General features: G+C 39.4%; 2 protein-coding genes across 4 annotated transcripts; both read left to right on the plus strand.

Annotated features, from left to right (window-relative positions):
* The first annotated feature begins 226 nt into the window (after positions 1-226).
* On the plus strand, positions 227-7934 carry GN (sec7 domain-containing protein). Of its 3 annotated transcripts, none has more exons than XM_023681302.2 (4): positions 227-386; positions 460-603; positions 2133-2952; positions 3604-7934. In XM_023681302.2, exons 3-4 carry the CDS (start codon positions 2218-2220, stop codon positions 7276-7278), a joined length of 4410 nt encoding a protein of 1469 aa, XP_023537070.2. In that variant the 5' UTR covers positions 227-386; positions 460-603; positions 2133-2217; the 3' UTR covers positions 7279-7934. The 3 variants fall into 3 exon arrangements, with proteins under 3 accessions (XP_023537070.2, XP_086983474.1, XP_023537080.2); XM_087127348.1 differs by having other exon boundaries at positions 2193-2952; XM_023681312.2 differs by having other exon boundaries at positions 487-603.
* A 1623-nt stretch (positions 7935-9557) lies between these two features.
* LOC111798270 (AT-hook motif nuclear-localized protein 15-like) lies at positions 9558-11931 on the plus strand. The gene is made up of 2 exons (XM_023681322.2): positions 9558-10338; positions 10664-11931. Exon 2 carries the CDS (start codon positions 10934-10936, stop codon positions 11729-11731), a length of 798 nt encoding a protein of 265 aa, XP_023537090.1. The 5' UTR covers positions 9558-10338; positions 10664-10933; the 3' UTR covers positions 11732-11931.
* The last annotated feature ends 3470 nt before the right edge of the window (positions 11932-15401 follow it).

The raw sequence follows: 15401 nt of genomic DNA on the forward strand, positions 1-15401 counted from the left end.
GATAAAAAATGTTAAAACTATTTAAAACCATTACAAGGAGAATTCCGTCAATAAATTTTTATTGCATAAAAAAATTGATAATAGGATGAACTATTTTATTTATTTATTTATTTTTACCTAGTTACAAGTTATAATAATAATATATAATAAAGACTTTTAAAAATATTGAAGGAGTAAATTCAATGCAAAAATAAAAATAAAATGTAAATTCATATTCCAAGTACTACACTTTCCTTTCTCTCTCAAAATCTCTCTTTCCTTCTTCACAATTCCCCCTCCCTCCTCCAGTTGCACTGTCGTAGGCGCTAAAACGGACCGCCGTTCTGGCCCTGCCTATTCCGACGCCGCCTCTTTATCATTTTGTTTTCGAATTTGTTCTGATCTAGGTAATTCTAGTTTCCCGTGGATCCGTTTTCAGTTTGATGATTCGTAGTTTATGCAAGATTTCTTGTTTACTAGGCATTTTTCGTTGTGATTTGCACCAAGGCCATGGATGGCAGATCGAGTGCGCACTCCCAAAAAATGAAGCTCTTTAATCTCTCCCTAGATCTCTGGTTTTGCTCCTGCCTATGTTGACCGGCTTTGCTCCTCTTCGCATCTCAGGTAATTCATTGCTTTTTAGATCTTCGGCCACCATTTTTGTGTTTCATTTGTATATACGCATTTTCTTGCATATCTATGTCCCTAGAGTGAACGAGTTGGATTTACATTTTTTCCCTTATACCGTTTGTTTGGTTGATTAGGAAGTTACTATAACGTACTGTATTTTATTTAGAACTACGCCCCGCCCCCAATCGACGCGGATGTAATTTGATGTTTTCTCTTTGACGAGATATAATTCAGTGCGCTTTAGGTAGCATTTGTTGGGTTTCTCGAAATTGTGGGGAATTTGGATCCAAATACAAGATTGAGTACCCTTTTCCTCGTTGTAGAAACGAGATTCGTACTCTATAAACTGTTCCCGTTCTGAATTTGAAATATGAATATTGGAGAGCGAAAACGAAGGTTCGTATTTCAAAGTTTTATCCAGCCATGGACTAGAGGACTACAATTACGGTAAACGACAGTGTAGCAGTTATTGGAACCAATGCACTTTGTACTAGTGTAAATGATAATTTTTTCAGTGAAGTTTCCGATGAAATAAGTAGCTTTTGTTGCCTATTTCTTTAGTAACATTTCTTTGCAATCTTCTCATCCCCACTCTGGCTCATCCCCTTGCTTGCTTCAATCTCCACGAATGGCACACAGAGAGAAATATTCCTTATTAAATAGTTTGGATGGCCTATGTAAATATATTACTTCTACAATGTCTTCAGGTGTGTGGAGCTTGCTAATCCACTGATAAGTTGATGGGCAAGGCATTTTCAATGCTTTTATACCTTCTCTTATTCCTAGAAAAAAAAAAAAAAAAAAATTGGGGCCAGAATATTCCTTCATGCTTTGAACCTTTCCTGCAATATATCTTTAGCTATTTTATGGGGCATGTGGCTTGAGAGGAATAGTAGAATTTTTAGAGATTTGGAGAGGTCTCGAGAGGAGGTGTGTGAGGTTGTGAGGTTTAGAGCGTCTTTATGGCATCTGTTAGCTGGTCTTCTTGTAAAATTATAAGCTTGGTATAATTCTTTTGGATTAGAGTTCGTTCTTGTAACTAGTTGAGAATTCCTTTTGCAGGCTTTTTGTTTAGTTCCTTTGTAAATTCTTTCATTTCTCTCAATGAAAGCTCAGTTTTTTACCTAAAAAAATAGGTAAAATAATGAAATTCCTGATATAAACAACAAAAAACAGTTTTAGACAACTACTTCCTTGGAATGAGCTGTCCCCTAGCATGATTGCTCCCATGAGTCTTCGTGGGATGTGGTTTGCGGGATGAATTCCTCATTATAATGAACTTACAAAATCCACGGTATCTATTATTCATTCAATTAGTGGAACCTAGAATTTACCGTTGGAGGGTTATCTAGCTTTTTTTTTCATTATTAAAATTGATTAGGGAAATTTTCTATTTGGAACTGTGCTAGTGCACCTTTCTTTTTGGTAAAGTTTTAGCTAGAATTCTCATGCCAACTTTTAGCCGTCGAGCTCATTGAATTTACAATTGCTAATAAATATGTTTCTCTTCTCCATGTAAGCAGTGATTGTGCACATTAGCAAGGTTTCTGTTCAATCTTCTCACAGTACTTAGTAAACGTTAGTACTGTGAAGGGAACGTTTCCAAAGATGGGGCGCCTGAAGCTGCAAACTGGAATCAATGCAATCGAGGAAGAACCTGAGGAGTGTGATGTCACGTATACGAATAAAACTGCTTTAGCTTGCATGATTAATTCTGAAATTGGTGCTGTATTGGCAGTTATGAGAAGAAATGTAAGATGGGGAGGTCGATATATGTCAGGTGATGATCAATTGGAACACTCCTTAATTCAATCACTGAAGTCACTAAGAAAGCAGATATATACATGGCAGCATCCATGGCATACAATCAACCCTGCTGTGTATCTTCAACCATTTTTAGATGTAATTCGATCGGATGAAACTGGAGCACCTATTACTGGGGTTGCTTTATCTTCTGTGTACAAGATTTTAACTCTTGACATGATTGATCAAAATACTGTTAACGCTGGAGATTCTGTTCACTTGATAGTTGATGCTGTTAGCTGTTGTAGATTTGAGTTAACAGATCCTGCATCAGAAGAAATGGTCCTGATGAAAATACTTCAGGTTCTTCTTGCTTGTATGAAAAATAAGGCATCCATTATGTTGAGCAATCAGCATGTCTGCACCATTGTTAATACTTGTTTCCGCATAGTGCATCAGGCAGCCACAAAGGGTGAGCTATTGCAGCGGATAGCTCGCCACACAGTTTATGAGCTTGTCAGGTGTACCTTTTCACATCTGTCAGAAATCAGTACCACAGAACACGCATTGGTCAATGGCAATAGTTCCAGCAAGCAGGAGGTACTAATTTCTTCTCTGTATTTTTTGATAGCTACATTTCTTCTGTATTTCTTGGTTCACAATCAAGCTCAATTTTTTTTTATCTCAGCTCAAGTATCCAATCGGCTTATACCTCCATGAGAACACACTAAGGTTTAAAGTGCTTATACCTCATGGAATATGTAGAACAATAAAATCAGTCTATTGCCTATTCTTCAAAATAGAAACTCCACCTGTCACTGTAACTAAAAAACATTGGAGGCAAATGTTAAAGAGTATGTTAATCCTATTAGTCACACTGATGATGATGCTTGTGGAGAATGAGCCTTAGAATTTTAGTCTAAGAAGTGAAAGTTGATGGATACATATTTTTTTTTTTTTTTTTTTTTTTTAGTTGATATAACAATCATCATTTTGTCCACAATACATGGTTTTGCATCTTTTTTTATGTTTTTATTAATATATTTTATGTTTAGAATGAGGCTGATCACTTCTTTTAGATATAAAGCCTGGACAGCACCTTTAGCCTTTTAAAACATGTTTTCAAACACGTTTGTGTGTTTATATATATTGGTTTTCATATTATGTTATATTGAAATTGTTAAGTTGCTCTTCGGCAAAAATTCGCACAAAATTGTTAAATTGATTCATGAAACATGTTCTCTTGTTCAGGCTGGTAGGGGGTCTAATGATGACTATGTGCTTGGAAGCAGACTGTTGGAGAATGGAAACTTGGGCCATGAATTTGATGGTCAATCGTCATCCAACAATTTTGACTCTAATTCTTCATCAGCTCCGTTGGCAACTGGGATGGATGAAAATTTACTTGAGGATGGTAATGTGAAGGATACGGTTCCATTTGACCTTCATCTTATGAATGAACCTTATGGGGTCCCCTGCATGGTAGAAATTTTTCGTTTCCTCTGTTCATTGCTAAATCTAGTTGAGCATATGGAGTTGGGAGGTAGATCAAATACCATGGCTTTTGATGAAGATGTTCCTCTTTTTGCCTTGGGATTGCTAAACTCAGCAATAGAGCTAGGTGGCCCGTCCTTCCGCCATCACCCTAGGTTATTGAGTTTAATCCAAGATGAATTGTTTCAAAACCTTATGCAATTTGGTTTGTCAACAAGCTCGCTAATCCTTTCAATGGTCTGTAGCATTGTTCTCAATCTATACCACCATCTGCGAACTGAGCTGAAGTTGCAGATTGAGGCCTTCTTTTCATGTGTGATTTTGAGACTTGTCCAAACCAGGTATGGGGCTTCATACCAGCAGCAGGAGGTTGCCATGGAGGCTCTTGTAGATTTCTGCAGGCAGAAAACATTTATGGTGGAGATGTATGTGAACTTAGATTGTGACATAACTTGCAGTAATGTCTTTGAAGATCTTGCTAATCTTCTGTCTAAGAGTGCTTTTCCAGTTAATTGTCCTTTGTCTTCAATGCATATCCTTGCTTTGGATGGTCTTATTGCCGTTATTCAGGGAATGGCAGAGAGGATAGGTCATGGAACTGGCATAGAAAATACTCCTGTGAACCTTGAGGAATATACTCCTTTCTGGATGGTAAAGTGTGAAAACTATAATGATCCTAATCAATGGGTTCCATTTGTGAGAAGGAAAAAGTACATCAAGAGACGTTTGATGATTGGAGCTGATCACTTTAACCGTGATCCCAAGAAAGGACTGGAGTTTCTTCAAGGAACCCACCTCTTGCCTGATAAACTTGATCCCAAAAGTGTAGCCTGCTTTTTCAGGTTCACTGCTGGTTTGGATAAAAATCTGGTTGGGGACTTCCTTGGAAATCATGATGAGTTTTGCGTCCAGGTTCTTCATGAATTTGCTGGGACTTTTGATTTTCAGGACATGAATTTGGATACTGCATTGCGGCTATTTTTGGAAACTTTCAGACTCCCGGGAGAATCACAGAAGATACAAAGGGTGCTTGAGGCGTTCTCTGAGAGATATTATGAACAGTCACCTCAAATTCTTGTGAATAAGGATGCTGCTCTTCTACTTTCTTATTCACTTATAATGCTGAATACAGATCAGCACAATGTTCAAGTGAAAAAGAAGATGACGGAAGAAGATTTCATTCGGAACAGCAGGCACATAAATGGAGGCAATGATCTTCCAAGAGATTTCCTCTCCGAGTTGTATCACTCAATCTGTAAGAATGAGATTCGTACTATTCCGGAGCAAGGCAATGGTTTTCCTGAAATGACCCCAAGCCGATGGATCGATTTGATGAATAAATCCAAGAAATCCTCTCCATTCATCGTGTCTGATTCTAAAGCCTACCTTGACCGTGATATGTTTGCTATAATGTCAGGGTCAACAATTGCGGCTATATCTGTGGTATTTGATCATGCAGAACATGAAGAAGTCTATCAAAAATGTATTGATGGATTCTTAGCAGTTGCAAAAATCTCCGCATGTCATCACCTTGAAGATGTACTTGACGATCTTGTTGTGTCCCTCTGCAAGTTCACAACCCTCATGAACCCATCATCTGTTGAGGAGCCTGTGCTGGCCTTTGGTGATGATACAAAGGCTAGGATGGCTACCATGACAGTTTTCAACATCGCCAACATGTATGGTGACTTCATTCGTTCAGGCTGGAGAAATATCCTTGATTGCATCTTACGATTGCACAAGCTTGGTCTTTTGCCAGCTCGTGTGGCGAGTGATGCAGCTGATGAATCAGAACTTTCTTCTGACACTGGACATGGAAAGCCTCTTACAAGTTCTTTATCTGCTGCTCATATTCAGTCAGTTGGTACTCCCAAGAGATCCTCTGGATTGATGGGCCGGTTCAGTCAGCTCTTATCTCTTGACAATGAGGAGCCAAGGTCACAGCCTACCGAACAACAGCTTGCTGCTCATCAGCGCACCCTTCAGACTATTCAAAAGTGCAATATTGACAGCATTTTTACGGAGAGCAAGTTTCTTCAGGCTGAATCTTTATTACAGCTGGCACAAGCACTCATATGGGCAGCAGGACGGCCTCAGAAAGGAAACAGTTCTCCAGAGGATGAAGATACAGCAGTCTTCTGTCTGGAATTGTTGATTGCCATTACCCTAAATAACCGAGATAGAATTGTGCTTCTTTGGCCGGGTGTTTATGATCATATATCTAACATTGTGCAGTCAACTGTCATGCCTTGTGCCCTGGTGGAGAAAGCTGTTTTTGGACTTCTCCGGATCTGCCAGCGCTTGCTGCCTTATAAAGAGAACCTTGCTGATGAACTTTTGAGGTCTCTGCAACTTGTCTTGAAGCTAGATGCTCGGGTAGCCGATGCATACTGTGAGCAAATTACACAGGAAGTCAGCCGTCTAGTAAAAGCAAATGCTTCTCATATTAGATCTCCATCGGGATGGCGAACAATAACATCCCTACTTTCCATTACAGCTCGCCATCCAGAGGCCTCTGAGGCAGGATTTGATGCTCTACTATTCATTGTGTCTGACGGTGCCCACCTGTTGCCAGCAAATTATACCCTCTGCATTGATGCTTCAAGGCAATTTTCCGAGTCTCGTGTTGGACAAGCTGAACGTTCTTTGCGTGCATTGGATCTCATGGCTGGATCTGTTGATTGTTTAGCACGGTGGGCTAGGGAGGGAAAGGAAGCTGCAAGGGAGGAGGAAGTCATTAAAATGTCGCAAGATATTGGAGACATGTGGCTGAGGCTTGTGCAAGGGTTGAGAAAAGTTTGCTTGGATCAGAGGGAGGAGGTTAGAAACCAGGCTCTGCTGTCATTGCAAAAGTGCTTGACAGGCGTTGATGAAATCCACCTTCCACATGGCTTGTGGTTACAGTGTTTCGATCTTGTGATCTTCACAATGCTTGATGATTTATTGGAAATTGCACAAGGACACTCTCAGAAAGATTACAGAAACATGGAAGGGACGCTGATCCTTGCCATGAAACTCTTGTCCAAAGTGTTTTTACTATTGCTCCAGGATCTTTCTCAGTTAACAACCTTCTGCAAACTATGGCTTGGTGTTCTTAGCCGAATGGAAAAGTATGCAAAAGCTAAAGTCAAGGGAAAAAGAAGCGAGAAGCTTCAGGAGCTAGTGCCTGAACTCCTGAAGAACACAGTGCTTGTTATGAAAACTAAGGGAGTGCTAGTTCAGAGGAGTGCGCTAGGTGGAGATAGCTTGTGGGAACTCACATGGCTGCATGTAAATAACATTTCTCCCTCGTTGCAATCGGAAGTTTTCCCCGATCAAGATTCCAACCGCTTACTTGGTCAGGGTGAAAAAGGTGGCCCAACTTCCAGTGAAGCAAACTCTGTTTCTTCAGCTGAGAAGGTAGCAGCGGACAGTGCTGGAACTGGAGGGTAGGTTTGTTCAGTTGGAAATCTCAGCTTCTTTCTGCAAGTGATGTCGCTGTGCATATACTTGACCGTCAGGATTAAAAATTTTGTCTAGAATTAGTCTATATCCACCCAGATAATCTTAAATTTACAGAGCGGATGATAGGGCACTCACTTCATATCTATACTTGGAGCTTGCTTTGTAATCAGAGGCAGGTTATGAAGTGAATGCGTGTTCCAGATCCTCCAGGTACGCTTAATGAACTTCCAGCTTCCAGCTTCCAGGCTTTCTTCTTTTTTGGAAAGGCGTTTCTTCTCTTTGCAATTCCTGATCGAGGGTTCCCAGAGTTAAATTGGCTCATTTCTAAACCATGCTGTTTGTTAGTGTTGTTATACGTACCATAGCCATAAGTTTCAATCTTCTGTCTTTTCTTTCGTCGACATTCCGAATTCTGGAGGCGTATTATCATCATTCATCCTCGAATGAATCATGTACTTATTATGTTTTGTATTACCTTGCTGAGTAATGTACAGAATTAAAATGTTTGCTAGTAGTACCCACTTGGTATGTTATACATAGTATGCTACTTCAGGTATTTTTTCAAATGGCATAAGTTGTATTGAGGAGGAAAATATGATGGATGAGGAGGAACCATCATTATTCATTATTGACTTTCTTTATCAGATCATTGTGTTTTATGTTTGGCATGATGAAGTTTGCAGCATTGGAGGACAAAGAGATGATAACTTAGCAAAAACAAAAAAAGAGATGATAACTTAGCAAAAACAAAAAGTTTTGAGTAGAAAATCGTATTTTTATCCATCGATATTGTCACTTTAAATTGTGGGGTAAAAGAACGTTTTCGTCAACATTTTATTTTTATGGCGTTAGAATAAGTTCGGGTTTATTTTTATCCAACCTTGTTCATCAAGGAGGTAGGAATTCAGATTTCCATATTACATCTTCCATTTTGTTGGAATTTCACATTCCTAAGCTACGGGAATGCATCAGCATCCAAATATGCTGAATTATTTTGCAAATTAGTTGAATTGGTAGATCATACTTGATTCTATTAAATATTAACACTAGAATTGTTTAAAATGAAATCTTCACGTTCGAAAACTATATAAATTTTTGATTAGTCAATATTTAATATCTTGCTAACGATTGATAAAAGAATTGTTAAATTATTTGATTAGTCAATATTTAATATCTTGTGCAGTAACTATCTTCCACGGTTATCTTGAAACATTCTTTAACTTATTAAATGAAACTATGAGCATTGAACATTCTTTTAGTTGTAAAAGTATTGTTTGAGATAAGATAATGGTTATTAACATCAATTATATATGATAAATAGAATCTAGTGGATGTATCTATATAAACTAGTCGAGAATAGACATTGTACCTCTTTATTGTCTCCCTCAACATTATCATCGTTACATTTGTAACTAGAAAAAAAAAACATATCAATTTTTTTCACATGCATATGATTAGACAAATATATTAATGCAAAATACGGCTCTCCCTTAGCAATCATAGGAACCAAGTTTATAAAATAATGGCATTATCTTTTTTTAAAATAGAGATTCATTAACGTGGGTGGAAAAATGACCTATCACAAGAAAGTAGATAAATTGATGTTCTTCATTTCCCCCCAATTTTCCCTTAAGAAAAACATGAAGAATTAAGCGGGGCATACTGTCGTCGTCGGCAATTACTTTAGCCACCACGGGGAGAATTCTGGTGACTGCACTTTACCCAACGATTTCTCATCCGTTTCCCGTCCATCATGATTTGGCTCAGCCTCTGCAACTTCCGATTTCCGATCTCGCCGGGAAGTTGAAGTAAGCTTTTGTCTGTCTTTCAAGAGAGTTGAGTCTAAGATGAGTGAGGTTTTGGAAGGTTACATGTAATTTCTGGCCCTTTTCCATCCTCTCCATAATTAAATTGTTAACAGCATGCTTCATGGGGTCGATGACACCATTGATAGGAGTAAGAAAAGTTTTGACCCAACAATTAGTCCCACATAAATGGATGGTGGGGTCAGTAATTCCAGTTCTTGTACTTCTAATTATCCTTATACTCTATCTTAACCTTTAACAATTTTCTTTCCATATCGACAATTTTTTTATTAATTATTTTACAATTTTCTCTCTCTCTCATGTTTTTTGTATAGGTATCCAATTGAATTTCTTAGAACACAAAGAACAAAAAAGGAAAAAAGAAATTGAATCCCCTAATAAAATCATAAAAACTATATCCTATCCAAGAAGGGGGGGGGGGGGGGGGGGGGGGGGGGGGGGGCATACTTGTAATTGAAGGGAAGTATTCCCTAGATTCTGTCTCGCAGAAGATATGATGATGATGATGTGGAACCTGAAACATTCCAGAAAGAGGCAAATGGCCGAAAATGAGGGAAGGGGGGAATGGTGGTGGTGGTGGTGATGGTGGGGGACTGTTCGGGTTAAAAAGCTGTGGTCTTTGGCGGTGATCTTCCCTTACCAATAATCCCCAATCCCCAATCCAAAACTTGAGCCTTTTGCCTCTTTCAATACCTTTGTCGGTACGCTCACACTGTGTAAGCTCCTCGATGCCCACGCTTCCCCTAAGCAACCCCCTCCTCCTCCTCCTCTTCCTCCTCCTCCCCTTCTGCTCCAAATCACAGCCCTACACGTACCCTTTACCTCCCTAGATCCATCCCCCATTAACTTGCCGCCCAAGAACTGAACCACAAACCCAAAAGCAAATGAAACAGAGTGCCCCTTAGTTTCATTCAACCAACTTGAGTGTAAGGAGAGCAGAGCAGTGCAGCAGCAAGTGGGAGACAGGAAAAAACCATCTCTGCTAAACCGCTTTCACAGGCACTGATTCAACAGTGACTTCTGTCAAAAATCTTATCGTACAAGTTGAAAGCTTCAATAAACCCACCCGGCCCCCCCTCCCCCTCCCCCTCCCCCTCCTTCTCACGCCATCGCTCGTCTTCCTCCTCTTCTTCTTCGGCCGCAGCACTGAGAGAGCAGAAGTGGAACCTCCTGGGATCTTTGTACTATTTTTTTCTGACCCTTTTGAGTACATTAAAGATAGGTACAATTTCTGGGCCACCCCTCTTTTGTATTTATACCCTTATTCCAGACCCACCCCCCCCGCTTTCTTTCCTTTTGTCTGCACCCCCTCATTTGAATCCTGAAAATGATGCCTTTTCTTCTTCTTCTTCTTCTTCTTCTTAAAACAAACATGCCTTTTCCAACACCCCTTCAATTTCTCCATTTCCTGCTCTGATTTCCCCCCCTCACCGATTTGGGCTTCTCTCTGTTTTTATGTTTTTTGTCTCTTTACTTTTTGCGACTGTTGGATCTGATTAGGGTTTCTTCGAGTAAAGTGGTTGTGATTCTAGGTCATTTTATTGCAGTTACCGATCTGGGTTTTGTTCTGTTCAAGTTGGAAAGAAGAAAGAAGCTGAGGCAGCGTTAAGGGGTTACCTAGTTTTTTCTCTTGTCGTTATTCATTTAGAGAGAGAGAGAGAGAGTGTGTGTGTGTATGTGGGGGAAGGGGGAATAAAGGGGAAAAAAAGATAGAAACTTCTTTTGCCACCATTGGATTCCCTCGGTGTATAAATTTGTATTGGGTTTTCTTTTAGAGTGTTTAATAATCTTGAAGAGGAGGAAATATAGAAGAAGAAATGGCTAATCGATGGTGGGCTGAAAACATACCCACCACCACGGACAGCAGCACCAGCAACCCTTATTCGACTCCATTAAAGCAAAGCATAGAAGCTGTCGATGAAGAGAATAACTCCGGCAGCCATGAGAGAGCCGAACCAGGCACCAGCTCTAGCACGCGCCGTCCACGTGGTCGGCCACCGGGATCCAAAAACAAGCCGAAGCCGCCAGTGGTGGTCACGAAAGAGAGCCCCGATGCTCTCCGGAGCCACGTTTTAGAAATCGGCAGCGGCAGCGATATCGTCGAAAGCATCTCAAACTTCGCCCAACGCCGGCAGCGAGGAGTTTCGGTTCTCAGTGGAAATGGGGTCGTCGCCAATGTCACTCTCCGGCATCCGGCAGCCCCTAGCGGTGTTATTACGCTACAGGGACGATTCGACATACTGTCGCTCTCTGGTGCATTTTTGCCTGCCCCAGCTCCACCGGGAGCTACTGGGTTAACTGTCTACTTGGCTGGCGGGCAGGGGCAAGTTGTTGGTGGCATTGTTGTCGGTGCCCTCGTTGCAACAGGTCCAGTCATCGTTATCGCTGCCACTTTCACCAACGCTACATTCGAACGGCTACCACTCGAGGAGGAGGAGGCAGCTGCTGGAGACAAATCTGGAACAAGCCAGAACAATTCAACTTCTCAGAGCATGGGGGATCAACAGCAGCCTTCAATGGGCGTTTACAATATGGCTTCAAATTTGGTGCCAAATGGTCAGGTTTCTTCACATGATGTGTTTTGGAGTCCTCCTAGAGCCCCACCACCATTTTAAGAGAGATATAATAGAGTGAGAGAGACAAGTAGGTGCTAGTTTTGTTTGAACTTTGAGAACTTGATCAAGTTGAGCTGGTAGGATTTTGTTTGTTTATATTTTGCTTTTCCCTTCTTTTCTTGTTGAAACTCATTTCTATTTTGTAATGTTGTGTTATGTGGTGGAATTAAGTATTATCATATGAGGATTCTTCTTTCTAATTCTCATCTTTGTCAGAATCAGTGAATCTATAGCGTTGTAGGTGAACAAGTGGAAGTATGAGTTCGGAGCCCCAATATCCATCGATCAGGTACATGCTTGTCTCCCTTTCACAACTATTTCTATGATCATTCCTTTTCCAATATGCATATTATGACAGTTTTGAGCAACATTTATCAAAATCCCTTGAGGGGCGTTTGTCTTGCTAGTTTGAACACTATAGTTGATGAGTATGTTTTTATGCCATTGAAATATGCTGCATTGTTAGGATATCTTCATCGACATAGACACATCGTTTATACACGTCTAACCATTAAGAACTTGTGAAACAAACGCCCCCAATAGACAAAGGAAGCCTCGCCGAGCTTTGGGTCATCGTTCGGTTTTAATGGTAAAGTTGATAAGAGTTTTAGGTAAAACATGTCTGGAAAGTGACCAAATTGATTGGTTTGATTTGGTTATCTATGATGGGTTATCCAGATGAGTGTTGAATTTTTTTTTTCAACCACTATCACCCACTTGCTTAAACATAATTCTTTGTGCTGATCTCTTTAAATCGCTGTTTAACTCATTAGTTAGTCACTCCTACTGTTTAATCACTGTTGATAATCCTATGCCTTTCTACCCTTTTGTTTGCTTAAAGTATCTCTCCCTTGTTGATGAACACTTCCTATGGTTGATTTGGTGTCTGATTGAATGCTTTGTCAACGTTAATAAGAAGAATCTTTAGCGTCGTATAAAACGATTAAAACGGTATGTGTATACTCTAGCTATGACACAATAGTTTATGTACAAAAATAGATATATTTCAAGCAGACTTAGTCTAACATGGAATCTTAATATGCATAATCAGTGAGTTCTCTCTTTGGCGACGTGTCGAGATTTTTACATTTTCTTTTGATTCGGTGTTTGTTTCGTAGACGATGCGGTGTGTCGAATCATCTTGTGACATTTAACAGTTTAAATTCATTTTATCATCTTAAAATTGCATGTTTGTCAATGTTTGCATTTCTTTTTGAAATTGCTGTTAGTCAATGGAGGTTGGCATCCGTGCTAGGAATAAGTTCTTAGATGGTTCTAGGGCTGAAAAGTATGACCATAGATGGCTATAATTTTTTCTTTTTTGCCGTTGAAGTTATCTTTTGACTTGAAATTTTAGACGTTTCTTGCGGTGATGAACTTTGAATTCAACAAAACCCATAGAGATTTACTTTACAATGGTTGCCTTAACTGGATGGATTGATTGAGCCTAGTTCTAATTCTAATTTTGGTGTTTCAAACTAATTGAATTTTCACTATATAGAACGTTGTGGAATGTTAAAAGTGACATGATTTGAAGTCGAGATTAGGCGAACGATTTTGATAGAGCTCTATTAAAAATGTGTACTTTGTAATTGATGAGTTCTTGCACCAACCATTGCTCAAGTTTGGGAAGCTGTTCATCTTCGATCATAAACTGGAAACAAAAAACTTACGTAACCATCGAGCTTTTAAACCCGAACAGGAAAAGGGTTCGTAATATCGAGGTCCTTAGACGTGTAGGTGAGGCTATGGAGCTGTCATGGAGGAGTTTTGTCCTATTTTTCTTCCTACTCGAATCAACTTTGGAATAATTCTTTCGACGCTGCTAGCAGTATTATCAATCAATAGTTGCATCTAGTAGCATTTAGCTATGTTTGTATACGATACTACAAAGTATGAAATGGCAGCAGAAGATCAAAATAGTGGGTGAAAAAGGCATCAGAACTTATAAAATAGAAGCTTTCCTATGGGAGTGGTAAGGGAAAGGCAAGAGGGTTTATGAAGTCAAGTAACTTGCAGTGGAGCCCTTTTGAGCAATAAATAAATCAAAGGGAGAGCCACTGATTGACACATGCTGGCTTTGTGGGAAAATGGGTGCATGCTCTTTCTTATCCCCTTGGAATGGGAGGTGGGCCTTCATCATAGCGCTGATCATCATGCTAAATAAGCCCATCTAAACTTAGCTGTCAAAGATTTGGTGTCTATTTAATTATAACCAAGTGTTAAGAAATTTAAATTGGGAGCGTATGAGTGAGTTTTAAAATTGTGAGGCTAATAGTGAAGCTAAAATGGACAATATTTGCTAGCAGTGGGCTTAGTTTTTACAAATGGTAATAGAGTTAGACAACGGGCCACGTGTCAACGAAGATGCCAAACTTCCAAGGGGTATAAATTGTGAGATCTCACAACGGTTGGAAAAAGAAACTAAACATTCCTTATAAGAGTGTAGAAACCTCTCGAACGCGTTTTGAAATTACGATGATGATTCGTAACGGGATAAAGCGAACAATATCTATTAATGGTGAGTCTAGGTTTTTACAAAAAAAAAAAAATTATGGACGTCAACGGTGGATAGATATTTAACTTCATAAACCTTTGTGAACTAAACATTGCTCAAAATCAAACAAGATAGATATAAAAAAAAAAAAAAAAAAAAAAAAAAAAAAAAAAAAAAAAATTGACATAATTATTTTGAAAAGAAAGACGAATATTATTATTCCATGCAAAAGGGCAACTACAAAACTTCATCATCATCATCATCATCCAAGTATCCATGGATAGCCACCAAAATTCTCCTGAACTGAAACATCAAAGCCTGATCTCTGAACAACATGATTCGAGTGGCAGAACCCAAAGCCTCCATCTTTTTCCCCTAAACAATGTTGAGATATGATTCAAAGTATTCAAAATCAAGATATGATTTAGAGTAGTTAGATATGATTCAAATATTCAAACTAACAAGATTTTAGGAGATTGTTATTAGATTTGAGTTTATCTAGATTTCTATGATTTACTATTTCTGGTCCACTGTATTAGCTATAAATACGGGAATTGTGTAACCCTCTAAGCATCAAGTCAGTAGACATTAATAAAGCACTGCAGCTTCTATCTATTCTCATCTATTCCTATCTCTTTCACTATCCCTCTTTCCAACAATTTTGGTATCAGAGCCAGGTTCGTTCGACACGAGGGCGAGTGATTATTTTCTTTCACAAAACAAAAATGGCAGTAGCTGGTTTTTCTTCCTCTGCACCGTTGTTACCAATATTTAATGGTGAGAAATACGAGTGGTGGAGCATCAAGATGAAGACCTTGCTCAGATCGCAGGAGCTATGGGACTTGGTGGAGCACGGGTTTGCTGATGTATTAGAACCCACAATAGAAGAAAAGGAGAGACTAAGAGAAACCAAGAAAAACGATGTCAAGGCTCTATTCATTATTCAGCAAGCAGTTCATGAGACTATTTTTTCACGAATTGCAGCAGCAACCACATCAAAGCAGGCATGGTCAATTCTACAGAAGGAGTTTCTAGGAGACTCAAAGGTCATGACAGTGAAATTGCAATCTCTAAGACGTGATTTTGAAACTCTACTCATGACGAATGGCGAATCAATTGCTGATTTTTTGTCAAGATCAATGGCAATAGTCAGTCAGATGCGTACCTATGGAG

This window comes from Cucurbita pepo, chromosome 1 (genome assembly GCF_057944985.1).
Source record: "Cucurbita pepo subsp. pepo isolate OVF chromosome 1, ASM5794498v1, whole genome shotgun sequence".
NCBI lineage: Eukaryota > Viridiplantae > Streptophyta > Magnoliopsida > Cucurbitales > Cucurbitaceae > Cucurbita > Cucurbita pepo.